Below are 21891 nucleotides of genomic sequence, written 5' to 3'. Positions count from 1 at the left end.
GATGGGTGGCAGTGATGGGCACTGATTGGTGGCAATAATGGGCACTGATCTGGTACATTGATAGGCAACACTGCTAGGTGGCACTGATTGGGCATTGATAGGTGGCTCTTGTGGGCATTGATACGTGTCACTGATGGGCACTGTCAGGTGGCAATGTCAGGTGGCACAGGCAGGGGGTACTGGTGGCACAATTGAGGCATTATTGCCTCCTCCTCTTCAGGACCCATGTCCCTTGCTAATGAGCCGGTGATCGGATTTTTTTTCTCCTCGCACTGTCAGCGCGAGGAGTAAAAAAAAAAAAAAAACGATCACAGAGCTTTTGTTTTGATCATGTGATCAGCTGTCATTGGCTGACAGCTGATCACATGGTAAGGGGCCGGGACCGGCCCCTTACTTGGATCGGTGATCACCCGAGTCTCAGTGACTCGGTGATCACAGCGCGCTCCACGCACGCCCTGTAGGGCGCGAGCAGGGCGCATGCACAGGGGAGGCTGTCATATGACGGCCTCCCGGGAATTCAGGTCCCCGCTGTAGCCGTCATTCGGCTATAGCGCAGATATCAAGTGGTTAAACTACTGCTTACTCATGTTCAGATCATATCATAGGTACTGTATAAAATCTTAAAAGCCTTTCTTAAGAAAAGAATCAAGCATATCACTTAATTATGTTTAGCACACACTACCCTACCTATAAATCACTGATATGAAACATATGTGACTTCCTCTTCACTTACTGACCTGTGTGCTAATCCTTTTTATTGATATGTGTTACATCACTGGGTCTGTTTGACTGCAAACACTGGAGTTGATTTACTATAACTGGAGAGTGCAAAACCTGGCGCAGCTGTGCATGGTAGCCAATCAGCTTCTAACTTCAGCTTGTTCAATTAACCACTTCAGCCCCAGAAGGTTTTACCCCCTTAATGACCAGGCCATTTTTTTGCGATACGGCACTGCGTTAATTTAGCTGACAATTGCGCGGTCGTGCGACTCTGTACCCAAACAAAATTGATGTCCTTTTTTTTCCCACAAATAAAGCTTTCTTTTGGTGGTATTTGATCACATCTGTGGTTTTTATCTTTTGCGCTATAAACAAAAAAAGTCAGATAATTTTGAAAAAAAAACAATATTTTTTATTTTCTGCTATAAAACATACCCAAAAAAATCATTAAAACAATCTAGTTTCTTTATCAATGTAGGCCAATATGTATTCCGCTACATATTTTTGGTAAAAAAAACAAAAACAATAAGCTTATATTGATTGGTTTGCGCAAAAGTTATAGCATCTACAAAATAGGGGACAGATTTATGGCATTTTTATTATTATTATTATTTTACTAGTAATGGCGGCGATCAGTGATTTTTAGCGGGACTGCGACATTGCCGCGGACAGATCGGACACCTAACGGACATTTTTAGCAGTATAGTCAGTGTTTATCTGGTGCTCCAAATGGAGTAATCCTTAGGGGTATAGTCTGCGGCTGTAATAGCTGGATGGTGATGTATCCATAGAAAGGGGTATTAAGGGTTAAAAAGGAAGGCAACTTTCCTTCAGAGTGTGTCTAGAACTCTGCAAGACATGTAAGGAAAAAACAGGGAGGGGGAGGCGCCGACCTGAATGTAGTATTAAAATGATGACTTTATTAGGATAAGATTAAAAACACTTACAAGATGATAAAAAAAAAGCATGCTTGTGAAAGTAAAGTGCAGTCCTGGCATTCAACATGGCTCTGTGGGTACAACCGCTGTTCCGGATAGCTGGAAAGGATTGAGCAGCTGGCTGGAATGGATCACAGTGTTTCTCCAGGAGCAAAAGAACCAAGCAGCTCCACACAGACCAGCATGGACCATGGAACAGGAAGTGATGTCACTGGCGTCTGATTGGACCTAGGCAGGGCTGGAATCTTGTCAATCAGGGCTGCAGTGATGAAAGGCTACGCGCTCGGAGCTGACTGCTCCTTCTATTGGCCTCTAGGTCCAATCAGACGCCAATGACATCACTTCCTGTTCCATGGTCCATGCTGGTCTGTGTGGAGCTGCTTGGTTCCTTTGCTCCTGGAGAAACACTGTGATCCATTCCAGCCAGCTTCTCAATCCTTTCCAGCTGTCCAGAACAGCGGTGGGACCCACAGAGCCATGTGGAATGACAGGATTGCACTTTACTTTGACAAGCATGCATCTTCTATCATCTTGCAAGTGTTTTTAATCTTATGCTATTAAAGTCATCATTTTAATACTACACTCAGGTTGGCGCCTCCCCCTCCCTGTTTTTTCCTAATGGACATTTTTTACACATTTTTGGGAACCATTGAGATTATTACAGTGATCAGTGCTAAAAATATGCACTGACATTGTACTAATGACACTGGCAGGGAAGGGGTTAACATCAGGGGCGATCAAGCGGTTCACTGTGTTCCCTAAGTGTGTTTACTAACTGTATGGGGGATGGGCTGCTTGGGATAACACAGAGATCCGTCTTCTGGCATAGCAGAAAGACAAGATCCCAGTGTTGGTTTTTTTTTGCATGCTAATCTCAGATCGAATCTGATGAGTTTACTAAAGTCACAAAAATTTGCGTACGACAGAATAAAAATTTGGAAGTGATTTCAGGTGTTGTAATGCATTTGTATTGCATTTTCGAATGACAGCTGTGCTGATCAAATGAAAATCGTGTGATCTGGCATCATACGAAAAAAATTTCCGTGCATGTCCGAATAATATCGGATGAACTGTCCTGATCGGCTCTCGAAAGCTCTGTACCAACGATCAGATTATTGTACGATCGCTCCAAAATCAGTATTTTTCGTACAATTTTTTGATCGTGTGTACTAGGTTCACAGTAGTGCGCACTGTGCATTCTGGTTCCAGGCGTGGGAATTGCATCGATTCCTGCAGCTGCAACTACCCACAGCCAAATTGCACTGCTCTTGTGAGACGCAGGGGCTGCCATTTATTTTGAATGGTACCCCAATGCATTTCAGCCCGTAGAGCAATCGTGGGTGACTGCAGGGAACTGCAGGGAAACCGCATGGTCTTTCCCTGCAGTCGTGTTTTTAAAAAAGTGCATGCACCTTTTTTGTGCATTTCACGTGGCACAGCAGCCATCTAGAATGAATAGGCTGGCACATGGGAGGCACAACCCGCACTAGTGTGAACCGAGCCTTGGTAAATGCCCCCAATGTCTTGGACAAATTTATATATATATATATATATATATATATATATATATATATATATATATATATATATATATATATATATATATAATGTAAGAAGGCCAGTATGGTGGCCTGAATTTATGGGAGGGGCTCGGGGGTATTTAAGCAGCCCACTCGCCCATGCTCTTTGTCGGTTCCAGTACGCGATTTGTTACGTCACCAGGCTGACTCTTCAGCTCTTCGTGTTCTTGAGTCTGTTGTTCCTGAATACAATGTGTTGCAGTTGCTTATTCGTGCTTTGTCGATCAAGTCTCGCTCGCTGACGCAGGTAGGAGTTGTTACTTTGCATTTGTATCATGTCCTAATTGTTGCCCTTTGCTGTATCCCCCATATCGTGTATTCAGTTCCCACCGCGGAACTTACGAATCGTTCATACACGGTTGCTTCCCCCGTTATTGGCCAAATCTGAGTTATTTTTGTGCCTCATGCACAGCGACACACCACACTCTTCGGATACGTTGCATACCCGCTACAGCCCGATGCGGACCCAGTCACACAGCCACTGTCGCAGGTGAGATTCGTTACCATGTTTGTCATGTCAATTCGTAGTCACCCGAAGCATGTGTTCGATTCCCGAAGTGAAACTTACGAATCATTCGTATGCACTTCTTCTCTCATCTGTTACTACACCAAACTTGTTGTTTTACCTCGTGAACGGCACCACGCCACAGTCCGATGCGAACTCACTCGCGCGGCCCACTGTGGCAGGTTAGATTAGTTACCGCATTCTTTATGTCGTATCAATTCATAACCATTCGTTGTCTCCCATGACGTCGTTAGTTTCGCCTACGTAACCTACGATTTGTCCATATCCACATTGTCCATATCCCATATATTAACCACCAAACAAGCCAGTTGTTGTTATCCTTTTTCTTTTGTCACCTCAACAGCTACCTTTAAGTCACTTACAACTGAGACCCTTGCAATCATGCAAAAACCGCCTCAGTACCCCGAATCTCATTTGAGACCCTTGTAGCTACGCTATATTATCTTAACAACCTGACATCCGTTGAGAACCTTGCAGCCATGCAAAACTGTCTCAGCAGCCTGACACTCTTGTTGAGACCCTTGCTAATATCATCGTAAGCAACCTTACACTCGTCGTGATCCTTGCTACCACGCAATGCCATCCCAGCAACCTGACACTTCGAGACCCTTGCAAACGCAATATCGTCTCCAACCAACCCCCATTAGAGATAGGTCAATAACATCCCCTGCAGCCAATTCTGCCGCCTTCGAAGGAATTGTACCAGAGACTCAGACTATAACACCCATGGACAACTTCTGTCAAAAAAACTCCTAGACAAAGGATACCCCACCTCTAGATGCGGCCTTCCATCATTACCGTAGTCTATCCCCAGGCCCCAACCGTCCTCTTACCACTGGTAAACAACCTACCCGCTTCATCACACAATTTCATGACAAATAGAAGAAAATGGAGAAGATCCTGGCTTCACACTGGCCTATTCTGTTGGAAGACCCTCATCTCAGAACCACAGTCGATACCAAACCTAAAGTGGCATATAGAAAATCCAGAAACATTAAGAGTAAAATTGCACCCAGTAGAATTAAGCCTACCCAACCCACCTCATCACCACTCACCCTGATACCCCTCGGAGGGATGTATCGATGCAAAAAACACCTCTGCTTAACCTGCCAGTTCATACAACACGGTCAGAAAACCTTCAATGTCAAAGGAAAAAACTATACCCTAAAAGAATTCTACAACTGTTCAAATGACTTCGTTATATACTGCCTCACCTGCCCCTGTTGCCTACTATATGTCGGAAGAACCATCAGAGCCCTAAGGGCACGTTTTGGGGAGCACCGGCGCTTTATCAAAAAAGGCTGTGACCACCACAGCGTCCCTAAACACTTCCTGACTCACCATGGCCGATCTACAGCTGGCCTCAGTGTGTGGGTCATTGAATCAATCCCGGCCACATACCCTGCCGCTGAGCGGTATAAATGTCTTTGCCAGCAAGAAACTTACTGGATCTACTCTTTGGGCACTTTAGCACCTGGGGGGTTGAACGAAGATATCGAGGTGCACACACTACTTTAAGCCACCCCGTTTCCTCATGAGACCACCCCTACAGATGTAGCCTTGCTACAATATATATATCTTTAAGAACCCTGCACAGAAACGTGCTTCCCTGTTCCTTGTGTTTTCCCAATACGCATGCTTTATCCATGTCTACTTCTTATAGCATAATTTTTTCACAATTTTTTTGCCTTTCTCTACCTATTTATTTTTATTTTTATTTTTATATTTATTCTTATTTCTATATCTATTATTATTTCTATTTTTATTCTTAATTCTATTTTTTTTTTATATTAATATTTTTTTTTCATTCTCACTTTCAAATTTATTTTTATTTATTTTTTTTTTTTTTATATTTATTTTTATTATTACTTTTATTTCTTTATATTTTTATCTTTACCGTTGCATTTTCTGGTTCTTTTGTATCATCACCATGGGAAATATTATTATGTTTCGCTTTTATACATATATATATATATATATATATATATATATATATATATATATATATATATATATATATATATAGTTTTATACTTACCTCCATTTTTTGCCCCCATTGTTACTCCCATTTTTACTAGTGTTAGTATTATTGTCTCCATGTTTACTACCTTGCACTTCTCCCCATTCATATATATGTTTCCATGCCACTCACTATTATATAACCTCTTTTTTCTCTGTGTATATTATGTTACCTTGTAGTTCCCCCTCCTGCCCACAGTTGGCGCTGTGCTTTCTTTGACAGACGCTGGGACCTGTTGTCCCACAGCTGCCGTATAAAAGCACATTGCAGACACCTCCCTATTAGGCCTATTGAAGGAGCAGTGGCTCAGAGCGCGTAGCCTTCTCTCAACCTCCCTGCAAGCCCTCCTCCCTGGACGATCCCTCCCCTGGATACCGAACCCGGAAGCAGATGGACGACCTGTGATGTCACGCACGCTCCACGTGCGCTCCACGCCGGCCCCTACCGAGGACCACATACCTATACAGATGAGCCTTTTATATGTTTTTATCAATATGTGACGAATGCGGGTGTCAGATCCCTGCCCTCCTCGCTAACTCGCGACAAAGGACCGGCCAACCTCACACCACGCTGTCACTTATGTAACAATGCCACTCTCAGCTGTGCCCAGCACAAAGATTTTAAAGCTTGCGGGACCACAATCTAGGTGCTAGCAGCCTGAGAGTGATTGTCACTGGGCTAATTACACAATTAACCCTTTAACTGCCACCACCCCCGTTTAAAAGACTGAGCCGGGGGAGACTCGTAATTTTAGCAATACCAATTATAATTTTAGAATAAGCGTCTGCCACACACACTGCCACCACAGACAGGTTTGCTCAGAGTCTTACTCTACAACAGTAGCGCCCTTCAAGAGGCAGGTTCGTTTATAGCTTGCATTATCCTGTAAGTGTGTTTTTACCTGGTGTCATTAAACATCATTTGTTAATACTACACTCAGGAATTTTCCCTCAAATACTCCTCAGCAGACATGGCTATTCAGGCCATCATCAGGATAGGTCCGGGCGCCTGGCTCTCCAAAGCAGACATCTTAGACGCTTTCAAACTCCTCCCTATCAAGTCATCCCTCTGGCGGTGGTGCGGTATTAAGTGGAGGTAGTCCTATTATTTTGCGACCAAGCTGACATTCAGATCCTAAAACCCAGTGGTTATTTGATGTCTTCGCTCAGGCCCTCATATGGATTCTGTCAAACCAGGCCCACTGTCAGACTGTCATCCACTACCTCGACAACTTCCTGCTCATCGAACAACCAGGCACACCACCTGGAGATCTAGACAGGCTGAGAGTAGTGTTCAACAACCTCAATGTACCCATAGCCGAGCACAAGTGGAAGGCTCGGCACACTCTATCACCTTCCTAGGTGTTACTCTGGATACGCATGCCATGCAGGCTAGCCTGCCTCCTGACAAACTAGCTTGCATCAGGACAGGATGACTTCACCCTGTCACAAGGGGGTATCAGAAGGCAGTTGCAATCCTTATTGGGGATGCTCAATTTCACTCCCTGAAGATGCTAATACGGCGAAACATATGTCGGAGCAGAGGAGCCGCCATTCCAGGTTCTGATCCCACATCCTACCTAGGCTTGGCCTTAGGAGAGACGCGGACTTCACGCTATCCCTTTAGGACTAGCCGGCTTGCACATGCTGATTACACCTGGTATAGAAAATACAGTGTGGCGCTAAAGTGAACTTGTTCCTCATTTGGGTCAGACCCACTGAAATATCAATCAGAGGGTCAAAACTCCCCCATGAGGTATTTAATCAGAATAGAATTTTGTTCAAATCCTATAGAGAAGAAGTAGTAAATTCCTTAAATAAACCCCGCTATAGTCTGCCTCATCGGATGTATATTATACTGTATCCAATCAAGTATAACCAGACAGAAGGTTGATTGCAATACCCTAAAGGGGATATCTATATAGGGATTAATAGATGTGCTATCTAAAGAGAAAGATCCCCATAAGGGGGAAGTAAAAAAAATGTGATGTTTAAATTAGAATCCCGTGAATGAACACAAAATATACTAAAACGTGATTTCAGCAGACGTATATATCCGCTACAAACAAGTATCATATAAAATACATGTGTTATATTGGTATATGAAAACATAAAAAATATAGAAATTATGAAAAATTCCTCCCAATATAAGTGCAATGATATATAAATAATGTTCATAAACAAACTAGATTTAAATCGGATGTGAGTCCCAATGTTGGACCTATGGAGGTACACCTAGATACTTGGCCGCTTGAACTCCCTCCGAACAGCCAGGATGGTTCACGTATACCGAAGTGATAAAGCTGAAACTGTGGATATAGGTATGTATAAAATACTCTTACCAAGAGTGGTGGACTCGCCGGCCAGCGGCTTCGGAGTCAAGGTAAGCTTATGATAACACGAACGGCAATAAGTGGAATGCTGCTTCATCTGTTAGTAGAGATGCTGGAAGATGAGGGTCCCCACCAAACGGTCCCCTACATTCAGGTATTCCATTCACCGTATAGCTCCTCTGGTGGAAAGATCAACCTCAACCAAGATCTCTCCTTTTGATCTTTCCACCGGAGGAGCTATACGGTGAATGGAATACCTGAATGTAGGGGACCGTTTGGTGGGGACCCTCATCTTCCAGCATCTCTACTAACAGATGAAGCAGCATTCCACTTATTGCCGTTCGTGTTATCATAAGCTTACCTTGACTCCGAAGCCGCTGGCCGGCGAGTCCACCACTCTTGGTAAGAGTATTTTATACATACCTATATCCACAGTTTCAGCTTTATCACTTCGGTATACGTGAACCATCCTGGCTGTTCGGAGGGAGTTCAAGCGGCCAAGTATCTAGGTGTACCTCCATAGGTCCAACATTGGGACTCACATCCGATTTAAATCTAGTTTGTTTATGAACATTATTTATATATCATTGCACTTATATTGGGAGGAATTTTTCATAATTTCTATATTTTTTATGTTTTCATATACCAATATAACACATGTATTTTATATGATACTTGTTTGTAGCGGATATATACGTCTGCTGAAATCACGTTTTAGTATATTTTGTGTTCATTCACGGGATTCTAATTTAAACATCACATTTTTTTTACTTCCCCCTTATGGGGATCTTTCTCTTTAGATAGCACATCTATTAATCCCTATATAGATATCCCCTTTAGGGTATTGCAATCAACCTTCTGTCTGGTTATACTTGATTGGATACAGTATAATATACATCCGATGAGGCAGACTATAGCGGGGTTTATTTAAGGAATTTACTACTTCTTCTCTATAGGATTTGAACAAAATTCTATTCTGATTAAATACCTCATGGGGGAGTTTTGACCCTCTGATTGATATTTCAGTGGGTCTGACCCAAATGAGGAACAAGTTCACTTTAGCGCCACACTGTATTTTCTATTCTCGATGCACAATTTGTCTAGTTGTTGTGTCGGCAGCTTTTTACACATTTCTTTGGGACTGGCGCAATATTATCAATTTTAATTTTATTTTGATTACACCTGGTGCCCGGATCGGCACTGTAACATGTGAGTGTAATCGCCATTTGTTTTTGTCATTTGCTTTTATCTATTAAAAATACTACACTATGAGACCTTCCTCTATGTCTCTTGCGGAGTGATTTTTCCCATCCTAGTTTCATCTCGAGGGACCAGTGGAGTGGAACTGTGCTGTGCTGTCAGTGGAATCAATTGGTATTCCAGAAGCGCTGTTTGACCTTCCTGTAAAAAGGGGTCATAATTCTCTGGTGAGTGGCCACCCATCTCTTGAGTACTTGTGGTGAAGAACTAGGAATCTGATTTTGAGCATCACAATTTGTTTTTGGGATTTATCACATATGGACTTTTAGCTTGCTATTTATTTGTATTTGCATTTTTGATTCAGTGAACATCACTAGCACCTCATCCTTTATTATAATTTCCCCGCAGCATTTGGTGACCTGTTCACTTTTTAAGGGGCAGCTTCCATTGTGTTTGTTCACTGATTTCAGTGCCATTCGTTGTTTTGCATTTTTTTTATGCTCAATTTCGCCATGAGGATCATTCCTCAAGGGCAGTCCTTTATATCACAGCTTTTAATCTTTCTCACACCAGTGCAAGACCCAGATCGAGTTCTCAGACTAGATCGAGCAGCAATAGCAGACCTATGTGGGATGAGTTTCTCATTAACTGGAACAGCATTTCTATGTTTATCCTGGCAGCTTCAGCTCAGTCTCCACAGGTGGTCACCGATACCGCAGCCTCTACGGGCTTTGCGGCTATCTTCGGCAGCCTTGGCCCCCCAAAATCCTCTTAATTCCTGGTTTCACGCAGTCCTCATCTCTGTTTTAGCTGTATCCTATCGTGGCAGCTGCCCAGGCCTGGGGCCACACCTGGACAGGACAAACCGTGATCTTCACCACGGATAACCAGGCCAACATCATCAATAAGGGCAGATCCAAGGCACTTCCCATCACGTCCTTCCTGCGCAGGCTTGTGCAGCTGTCACTCCATCACCAGTTTAATATTCACTGCTATCATGTTCCAGGCAAATGCAATACTGCAGCAGATGCACTGTCCCATTCCAACTTTACCTTGATTTTTCAGCAGGACCCTTGAGGCGACCTTACGACTACTCTTGTCCCACTCTAGTCGTTGCTGACGATGGACTGAAGTCGCATCTCGCCAACGCAACCCAGCTCATCAACCACTCCTTAGCACGCAACACACTGAAGGCCTATCGCGTGGCTTGGAACCCTTACCGCAAGTTTTTGGTCTCTAGTCCCGGAGCAGCGATAGGTGACATTAGACACGTCTTAGCCTTCATTTCATATTGCCACACGCAGCTGGCCCTTTCTTACAATACCATCAGGCTATACCTAGCCGTCGTCCAGCAATTTCTGTCCTTACAGGACCCCAGTAAACCATCAGTATTTACGGCCCATGCTGTTAGATCTCTCCTACGGGGCGTCCAGAAACACCAGCCCATAGCCAGGGGCAAACGCCTATCTGTCACGAGTGCCTTTTTCAGAGGAATGTGTGAAATCCGTTATCCTTATCCGTTCGGGCTTTTGCCCAGCCTTGTAAACCAAGCGCCCATCTACTTGGCCTTCTATGGTTTTCTGCGAATTTACCGTTAACGGCACTGGCAGTCAAACACTGCTCAGACCTCACCTAACTTGCTTTCAGGACCGCTACTCTCTGCATCTTATAGTCTCCAAAACCCAACTAACTGGTCCCGGGGTTGACATAAACCTGTTTCAAACCAACAACGCCTGGTGCCCAGTGGTGGTACTCGACTGACTACTGTCACAGCTACCCAGCCAATCTGATAGTAGCATGTTGCTTCCCTTTCCGAACGCCTCCCTGAGTGGCAGCCAGTTCATCAGACATGTCAGGATCCTTCTGCGTCCCAGCACGGGGTTCCTAAACATGTGATCAAGAAGTTAGGCATATGGAAGTCCACTTGCTTCGCTACTTACATCCAGAATCCTCAGCTGGAAATAGCACAGAACTTGACCAACCTGGCTCAATAAACCACTGAACCAATAAAAAATGATTACCCTATCTGAGTCTTTTGCCCCCTTTTCTTGGCACACCTCAGGTCTATTTATGTTGTATGTCTTGTCACGTGTTTATGTGATCCATATCCGTCTCCGTCTTAGGGCCATGACCATAAGTAAAAGGCCAGTATGGTGGCCTGAATTTATAGGAGGGGCCCAGGGGGTATTTAAGCAGCCCACTCGCCCATGCTTTTTGTCGGTTCCAGTGCGTGATATCCTCCCTCCCTTCCCTTTTTCAGAGCACTTCTCAACATATCCTTCTCCATAATTACTCATTACTTACCTTGGGTATTGCCCCTTTTCTTGGCATACCGACCAGATCACCAAGGCACACCTCAGTGCTATTTATGTTGTATGTCTTGTCGCGTGTTTATGTGATCCATATCCGTCTCGGTCTTAGGGCCACGACTATATATATATATATATATATATATATATATATATATATGTATCACAACTGTAATATGTGCACATGTCTCCATGGTTGATCTCTAAAACACTAGCAGCAATGAAAAATACTCAGAAATCCTGCTAGAAATCCAGTAAACTGCCTGCCCCCACTGAACTGAATATCAAGCTCTGTTAAGATCACATCTGTGGACTAGAGGATATTTACTCCTATGATATAAAAATGAGGAGAGGTGATATGTGTTATAGTTTTTACACACATCCCATCTTAAGGTGACAAAGATCAAGTGTAATCAGTGAGTACTGTCTCCCTAGGACAGGGAGAGTTTACGGGCAGGATCACCAGTTAAAAACAACAGAAAAGAAGCCTGAAAAAAGGAAACAAATGCAGCCCCCACATCTACAGCAGACTATAGATGGATCGAACTTTGTCTGGTTCAGCAGAAGATTTGATCCATGTATGGGCAGGTTGTACTGCAGTCGATCCATTGATCAACTTGAGTACAACCAGCCAGTCGGAGTTATGGCATGCGATTACTGTTATAACTGCTAGCAGTAATCATTGCGTTCTGCGGCCAAGAAGGTTCCCCACCCCCGCTCCCCTGCCAGCACAACACAATAGCGCTGCAGGAGGGATTCCCCAACAACACAATCAGTGTTAATGGGGGAATCGAGCGATTTTCTTTTCCCGCAAACCGTGGTTGCAGGAAAGAAAATTGAATCATCTATGGCCTGCCTAAGGAAAGGTAAAGGTAAACCGCAATATATTACATTTTTTTTGAGTTTACAGTAGAAAGAGTTTAAACAAAACAACAAAACAAGACTGTTGTTTCAAAGACAGCAAGACAAATCGACATACCTCACTCTTCAACTTGCTGCCCGAAAACCTTTATGAAAATAAATATGAAAAATTAGATAGTGAGGCATAAGATATATAGTGAGACATAAACATAAATAGCGATAGATAGATAGATAGATAGATAGATAGATAGATAGATAGATAGATAGATAGATAGATAGATAGATAGATAGATAGATAGATAGATAGATAGATAGATAGTAAATATACACAATATAAACGATGACTATGATGATGATAATTAGTTTTCCTAATATTATTAATTATATTGATCTGTTTTAAAAACATTCATACCTTGTCAGCCCCTTTCCAGAGTACACTGAATGATAATATGCACTGCTTTCCTTTATGCCAATGCCGTAGTAATGATATCTGTACAAAGAAAAGAGCACATTTATGTGATAGCGAAAATAAATAATGAAAGAAACCTGCAGTTACTTTAGCCTAGGTTTACACTGATGCAGTGGGAATTGAATCAGTTTTGCAGTGTTATTTGAAGGAAAAGCTGCAGTGCAATTTGGTGTAGTTCAGATGTAATTCTAATATGCTTTTGATGTGATTTGGATACAGCTGTCATTCTCTCTCTCTCTCTTTCTCTTGCAAAGACATGCAGAAAACGTACTAGAACGGTGTTACTTTAGGACAGATAAGCGGTTTTCATGCGATTACCATTCTAGTCTATAGAGCTAAAAATCACACCACATAGCTCTAAGCTCCCACAGGACCCTTTATAAAATTGCATCGTATTCGCACTGTATACTGTATATGTAAATGGCCTCCTTAGAAAGTCATGTTGTTTCACTTGTCATGTGATTCTATGCATTCTGGATCACATCAGTGTGAACAGTGTGAAAATCACACACTGTTAACCAAACTGGACAGAACGTGCCTTTGTTTCCATATACTACTGTTTAAAGTGGAACATACTCAAAGTTTTGAACAGAATATGGAAGGGTTACAATAATATTTAATCATATGAATGAAGTAGATATATTTAACAAAATGGGAAAACTTTGGTTTATCATTCAACCTAATTATGAATGCATATAATGCTAAATGTCACTTTTTGTCTTCTGTAACCACTTAGCGACTACCCACCCGCAATGTACTCTGGTCGGGCGGCTACAGCAGGCAAAGTGTCGCTGCCTACTTCTGGGTTTTGGGTGCGCACATGCGTGCCCCTGGCCGGCACCCCCTGTGGTTGTGCGTAGCAGGAGCCTGTAAGAAAGTCCCAGCCAATGATTCACAGTCGGGACCTGCTAATCGGCTGTGTATGATCACAGCCCAGAGCTCTGTGTTGGTAAACAACACAGAGCTTATGTACAGAGGGAGCAATCTGTCAGTTTCTCAGGGATTAGAAACTGAGAGATCTCTTAATAAAAGCAGCACACTTTACACACATTACACATAGTTAGGCACATTTTTAACCCCTTGATTGCCCTAGATATCAATCCCTTTCCAGTCAGTGTCATTAGTACAGTGACAGTGTATAGTATTATCACTGATCACTGTATTAATATCACTTGTGATGTAGGAGGCAGTTAGTCAGCTTCCCCAGCGTAAGTTAGAGACAGATTGCCCGCCGTACTATCGCAGTCCCATTATAAGTTTTTTTCTTTTATCAAAAGCATGATACATTTTGGCCAAAATTTGTGAAGAAATTAGATTTTTTTTTTTCATTTTATTGGATATGTTTTATAGCAGAAAGTAAAAAATATTGGGATTTTTTTTTTTAACTTTTGGGTATTTTTTCAATTGTTATAAAACCCAATGGTAATCAAATACCACCAAAAGAAAGCTCCATTTAGGGGGCGCATGCACATGTTTTGATCATGGCGGACGCGTGAGACTCCGGCTCCGTACCTCGCCGACTCTCCGGGACTCCCGCTGCCCAACACACAGCACCAACAACCATGGGAGTGACCTCCCCATACCCCCACAACTGCTGTGCATCCCATGAGCAAAATAGGAGATCAAAGGCACATTTATTCCGCATTTCCCGGACCACGGACCTCCTGTAAACTGTATGAAAAGGATTTCGCGCAAACACATAAAGTGAAAATTCAATATATAGCGATAAATCAAATAAATGGTGCAAATCCAATAAGAAATGTCCAATAATAGTGAAAAGTGTGAACTTCTAATTTCCTATAGGACACTTTGGTGAAAAATTAGCTGGATGATGTATTTTCACATACAATCAATGATTAGATGGTTTCCTTCCCTTAAAACAAGTCTCCCATTACCTTAAAGGGCTTAAAATAAAGCCTTGATGTAGATGTATCCTGTACCATGGATCATTACCTACTCAGGCTTGCATCCCCGGCCTCAAATATTCAAGATGACGCGCCCGACCCACCAGAACACCACACGTCTGAGGCAAGTACCCTCTTTGATATTCCCCACACTCAAGCTAAGGGCTCTCTCACCCCCCTAACAGTAGAAGTGTTAGATGCAAAACTGCATTTTCTGCTCCAGAACCTCACTCACAATATTGCACAAGAGGTGGGGAAACTTGCTAAGGAACTGAGAGGGGAAATCTGCAAATCAGGGGTATCCGAGAAACAGTGGAAGACCAGGACCTCCGTCCCTATCTACTGAACTTATTCAACATAGTGGCTCCCCTCCCAATATCCCTGATATTGACTGGCGATTAGATATAGCTCACAGGTCACTAGCTCCCAAACCCCCGGCTGGGGCAAACCCGTGGGACGTAATTGTCCGCTTCCATTATTATGACAGCAAATAAGCTCTAACCATTGCTACCCGCAATAAATCCAGGCTTGATTTCAAAGGGTCCAAGATCCAGATCTGCAGCGATCTTTCCCCTATTACTCTGGCAAAACGAAGGAGCCTTCGCCCGGTGACACTCCACCTCCAGGCTCACAAAGTAGTACATAGTTGGGGTTTCCCCTTTCGCCTCTCTGCTTCCCACAATGGCATACAGTATTCTATATGTGATCTTCAGGAAAGTGATGCCTTTCTGCACAACTTGGGCCTTCCATCCTTCCCTGAAGAAGATCATGTACCGCTTCCTGCTACTCCTAAGCCACAGTTGGCTCCAAGTTGCATCTGGACCCCAGTGCGACAGAAGCATCACAAATCTGCCTTCACACCTTAGAGGCGCCCATTGTCCAGATTCCCAACCTGATAGACACCACTGCATATTTTGGTTATGATTTCTTATTTTTCCTGGCCCCCTGACATTTTTTATGTGGCCAGTGTCCCAATACCGGGTTTTTTTTTAGCCCCATGCCCATGGGGTACACCACTTGTTGCAATTATTCCATCCTGGTTATATGTCTAATCCTTTATCTGTTTAATCACATAAGTTTGTATTCCAGGCTCTCATATTCCAGAAGACGGGTCCCCATGCACCTCTTCCTAGTCCAAAGCTTTGGTCCTGGCTCCCTGGAAGCTCCCTACCCTCCAGGTTTCTTTTTGGATGCTTTTTTTTTTTATCTCATATTTTTCCTATTTTTCTCCTTTTTTCTGGTCTTTTTTTTTTGACCTGTGGCTGCTACACTTCATGGACCTAATGCATACATGTTATTGTGCTACTGTTTTCCCAAGTCTTACTTTGTTGTTTTTTACCCTTTACATGTTCCACACACCATGGAATTCTCTACCTAATATATACTATGCTGTATAATATTTGCCTTTTAAATGGATTAAGTTAACATGGCGCTGAAGTTCCTTACTTGTAATGTTAAAGGCTTAAACTCTATTCAAAAGAAATGCCTAGCTTTGAAAGAGTTTAAATCTTCTGGGGCTGATGTGATTATGATCCAAGAGACTAATTTCCGCCCTTGGGGGTCCTTTAAATTTGCTAGAAAATGCTTCCCAACAGCTTTTATGGCCCCTGACCCCTCTGGGAGGGCAGGAATGGTGATTTTAATTAAACGCTCATGCCCCTTGCGAATCAAATTCTCATATTTAGACCCTCATTGCAGATTTATTATCTTGGATTGCACATTCCTCACCCATTCTTTTACTTTAGTTAACATCTATGCTACTAACAAATTCAGCTCATCTCTACTATGTTTAACAACTTAGACAATTTCTCTCAATCCTTTACGATCATAGGCAGAGATTTTAATATGACTATGTCCCTTAGCAAAGATAGATGTATACTATTTCCCTCCATAACAGCTTCTAAGTCAACCGCCTCTCGGCCTCCTTCCATAAAAGCATAAGATCATGTAATCTCCTAGATGTTTGGAGAATTAAGCACCCCACACATAAGCAGTATACGTTCTACTCTCATCCTCCTATAAGCTTTACTCTAGACTGGACCACTTATGTGTATCCTCCCCCCTTTTGACGTCTACGATTTCCTCAGAAATTAATCCCATAACCTGGTCTGATCATTCCTTTGTCCACCTAGACACAGAACATGCCATTGGCATCTCAACGAATCCCTGCTCCGTATTCCGGAGACTAGAGACCACCTGTCCAGCAGCCTGTCTGAGTTCTTCCAATTCAATGAGAACACGGTCTCGGAGACCTCCACCTTGTGGGAAGCACATAAAGCCTTCTTTCGGGGTCAATGTATTTCTACGGGCTCCCGCTTGAAAAAAGATGCAGCATTCCAACGCTCTTCTATTCTGTCCAAACTCTGTAAAGCTATGAGGCTCTTGGTGTCTTCCCCCACGGTATTTAGGCTCTGAACCGTTATTTTTCGTCGAAAGCAGCTCCGATCCCTGGATATTAAGAGAATCAATAAATCTCTTCTATGGTCCAAATTCTACGAGTATTCTAACAAACCTCACAGAATGCTGGTGAATAAATTGAAACCTCGCCCCATTCATCCCCAGATTTTCTCATGCAAACCAATGGTACCCCTACTTACTGCCCTCTTACCATCTCCAAAGTATTTGCAGAATTTTGTCATAAATTATATCACTGTCTAAAAACAGATCCCAACTACCACTTCACACAAGAAAAATTTGACACCTTTTTTGAATCCTTACACCTGCCTAAACTTTCCTCGGCCCATCTCTCATCCTTGAATTCTGCGGTTACCCCCAAAGGATTAGCTGAAGTAGTCAAAAACCTCCCAACTCATAAATCCCCCCAGCCCGGATGGTCTACCTTACTTTTATTATAAAACTTTCCTTCCGATTTTAAGCCCACATCTGATATCCCTATTTACCTCATTGCTAAAAGGAACTATACCCCACCCCCAATTTCTTCATGCTCATATCTCAATGATCCCAAAACCTGGCAAAGATCCCTTCCTCCCTGACAATTTTAGACCCATAGCTTTGCTTAATTCCGATTACAAGATCTTTACAAAAATTTTGGCCAACAGACTTTGCCATGTAATCCCTAGACTCATACACAAGGATCAAGTAGGATTTGTACACACTAGACATGCCGGCAACAACACGAGACGCACCATTGATCTCATTGACCTGCTAAATAAAACAACCCGCCCAGCCCTAATTCTGAGCTTAGACGCTCAAAAAGCCTTTGATCGGCTCAGCTGGCCCTTTATATTTGCTACCCTCTCCAAATATGTATTTAATGGCCTCTTTATGGCAGCGCTACATGCCCTATACTCCCGACCCTCCTCCCAAGTTCAGCTGTCCTCCTTTCTATCGCCATCGTTCCCTTTGAGTAATGACACCAGACAAGGATGCCCGCTATCCCCCTTGCTCTTCATTCTATGTTTGGAACTCCTAGCCAAAGCCATCCGCACTCATCCTGACATTTGTGGGGTCTCGTGGCAATACAGAGAGTATAAACTTTCTTTGTTTGCAGACGACATCCTACTGACACTGACCAACTCCCATGCCACCCTCCCGAATCTCCACGACTTGTTAAAAAAATTTGGCTCAATTTCTGGGTACAAAACCAATACGAGCAAAATGGAAGCCCTACCACTCCACATCCCCCCTCTGCTCTTGTTACACTACAACAGAATTACCCCTACCATTGGTGCCCACACACTCTTAAGTACCTAGGGATACATTTAACTTCCTCATACCCCGCCCCCTACTAAGTCAGTTTCCCCCCACTCTTCTGTGACACTGACCAACTTTTGCACCAGTGGGACACTCATCCCCCCTCTCTCTTAGGTTGGATCAATGTCCTTAAGATGTCTATCTTACCAAGGCTCCTGTACTTGTTTGAAACTCTGCCAGTCCCCATTCCAATGTCACAGCTCAAGGCCACACAGAGGTTATTCCTTAATTTCATTTGGCATAATAAAGCTCATTGTATAGCCAGCTCAGTGATGCTAGCTCCTCGCTCTAGAGGTGGTATGGGAGCCCCAGACCTTATCAAATATTACTTTGCCACTCATCTTAAACCGGTTATTACATGGTCCAGTAGAATGGTGTCTAGTATGTGGTCAGAGATAGAAATTAGTATAACATGCCCGGTCCATCCCTGCTCCATGATTTGGTCAACCCTAGAAACCTCTATTGCCCAACTACGGGGCCTTTGTTTACACCCGATGTTATTTACACCCTCTATATGGAAAAGATGTTCCCACCAGTTCTCTCTCTCTTCTCCATGCCCACCCTTACTAGAAGTGCTTTTCAATCCCAACATCCTGGATAGTCTATCCTACACCCGGATGTACTCCTGGTCACAAGTTGGAATTTTACAGCTTTGAAATATAGTACATCCACTCACTCGCAACCTTTTATCCTTTGCAGAAATTCAACAAACACAGCAGATCCCTAAACAACTTTTTTACTCTTATCTCCAATTTAAACATAATTTCCTCTCTAAATCACAAACCCTGACCTTAGATAAGCCCACCCCATTTGAACTCTTATGTGACCAGGGTCCACATCAGACCCACCTTATTTCGGATATCTATAAATTTCTCCACAATGCCCTCCCACTAACTAACACGCAACATCCATACATGCAGAAATGGTCCCAGGTCACTCAACGATCTATTTCTCTCCCTCAATGCCAGAAGATTTGGGAGGCTGTTTCCAAGTCATCAAGGTACATGAACCAGAGAGAGACGGCTTATAAAATGTTGTTCTTTTGGTATAGAACCCCTGATATTCTACATAGATACGATCCTAAGGTTCCTCAGGTGTGCTGGAGGTGCTTGGATGACATTGGCTCACATTTCCATATATTTTGGGATTGCCCCATTATCCAACCATTCTGTTCCTCTATCCAAGCCCACTTACAAGGCCTATTTGAAATTAATCTGCCCCTGGACCCGATTCATTACCTATTGGGCCTACTTTTCCCTGGCATCTCCAAGCACACCCAACAACTATGTGGCTTCATCCTCCTGGCAGCTAAAAGGGCTATACCCTTGAGATGGTTATCTCCCTCCCCACCTACTCTTTCACAAGTTTTACAGATATTGGAGCAGATCCATAGAATGGAACACCTTGCAGCAGTAATTTACGACTCACTCCCTCAGTTTTCCAAAATTTGGGGTTTATGGAATCTTTCTGAGTTTAACCCAGGAGCAATACCATTACATCCTATATGATCAGCATCCTTTCATGTTACCCTGCCAATCTTGTCATCCTAAACTTCCTAACTCTTTATATCATCTTTCCATTTTGCCACCCCCCCTTGTTTTTTTCCTTAAGTTAAGTTGCCTCAGAGTGCCTTGGTCTTTCAGTTTGGGTACTCTGGGAACCTTATTGATAGTTGATCCGGAGAGTAACAATTCTTTTTTGTGTGATATATTGATGCCTGTATGTTATGCCTGCTCTCTTGGTCCACCCTCCCGCCCTCCTCCTTCCCTTCCCTTCCCCTCCCCCTCCTAAACTGTTTTGAAGTTCTATAATTCTTTTATATATGTATTATTGTATGTCCGATTTTATATTGTCTGTATACGAATTTTGATGATTGCAACTTCCACAATCTACTTTATGTTTTTCTTTTGCTGTATTTCTGTGAAAAACTTAATATATATAAAATTTATAAAAAAAGAAAGCTACATTTGTGTGAAAAAAAAATAAAAATAAATTCTGTTTGGTTACAGCGTTGCATCACCAGTTAAAGTAGTGCAGTGCCTAATAACAAAAAATGGCCTGGAGGTAAAATCTTCCACAGCTGAAGTGGTTAACCAAAGAGCTATGAAAAAGATATTGATATTTACTAACTGAGAATATAGCGATATTGTGTAAACAAGTTTACGAGATTACTTGATTTTTAGTTATAATGAGAAAAAATGTGTGGTTGATAACTGTAGGGGAAAAAACAACTTTTTTGCCTTTGCTACCTATAGGTACAAGCCTAATGCCTAATGGTAAATGCAGTCTTGACCTTGGGCCTGCTATCACATGTCTTCCATCTCTGCGCTTTTAATCATTTTACTTTAGTAAGCTTTGGCCTCAATGTCCTCAAAATGTAAATCAACTGTATTTACTAGAATCCTCAAAAAAACGGATAGCGATGTCACCTATGTTTTTTGAAGGGTTAATTAAATACCATTAGTATAATCCTTTTTTAGTCATATAGCAAATTAAAATAGGCCTCATCTTAAGTCTCATCTTAAATCCTATTACCTTAAAACACTTGAATCCATTTAACCTAAAGTATATTGTAAACTAAACATTGCTTATCTTTCCCACAAATATTTCACATTGCTCTTACTGCATATCGCTTCAATTTACACAATTGTTAGTTTAAAAAGGAGGTTGATATTTAATTTGCAGAATTTATGGCTTCTTTATTTGAAAGATACTATACATTTCCTGCAGCATATGTTCACTTTTTGTGTGTGCACCCACAAGACCTGTCTTTATCATGCACTGCCACAAACAACCTCTGATAAGCAGATTGATATAAGGAAGCTATCTCCAGCCTGCAATAACATGTTATCACCAGGCCAGCTGTCATGCCATTTTTTCAGCATGTTCAATCACATCTCCTAAAAAAGGTTCTGCTATTTGTACTTCATCTCAAAAGAGCTAAAAATAATCTACATAAAGACAATAGCTAGATTTATCTAGCCGGTCTATCTATTATTGTCCCAACTAGTGGATTTACTGGAACTTTCTAACCCCCGACTGAAAGTTTCATTCCATGAGTTAAGGAGAATGTATGGTGTATTCAAGTCTTTCTTTTTTTTAGACAAACATATATGAAAAGGATCAACCTCATGTGAATAATCATTAGACATGTGCACAGTGAAATATTTTGTTTCGGAATTTCGTTTTCGTCCGAAAAATACATTTATTTAGTTACTCCCGAAATTTGTTTTTATTTATTTAGTTTTGTTAAAAAATGCATTCGTCCGAAAATCCGAAATAATTAAGGTCGAATCTGTCATTGAAGGTGTATGGTGT

The 21891-nt window shown here is 42.3% G+C and overlaps 1 protein-coding gene across 1 annotated transcript in view; it reads right to left on the bottom strand.

Annotated features, from left to right (window-relative positions):
• The window catches only part of RFX6 (regulatory factor X6), a 215435-nt gene that overhangs the window by 124115 nt on the left and 69429 nt on the right, over positions 1-21891 (bottom strand). The window contains exons 5-6 of the mRNA XM_073629129.1: positions 12899-12976; positions 12605-12632 (exon numbers count right to left, since the gene is read on the bottom strand). Coding sequence (XP_073485230.1) covers positions 12605-12632; positions 12899-12976 — 106 coding nt within the window. The remainder of the gene's footprint in view (positions 1-12604; positions 12633-12898; positions 12977-21891) is intronic.

Source organism: Aquarana catesbeiana, linkage group LG04 (genome assembly GCF_042186555.1).
Source record: "Aquarana catesbeiana isolate 2022-GZ linkage group LG04, ASM4218655v1, whole genome shotgun sequence".
Taxonomy (NCBI): Eukaryota; Metazoa; Chordata; class Amphibia; order Anura; family Ranidae; genus Aquarana; species Aquarana catesbeiana.
Note: the sequence above shows the minus strand (reverse complement) of the source record. Positions and strands in the feature narration are given on the sequence as shown.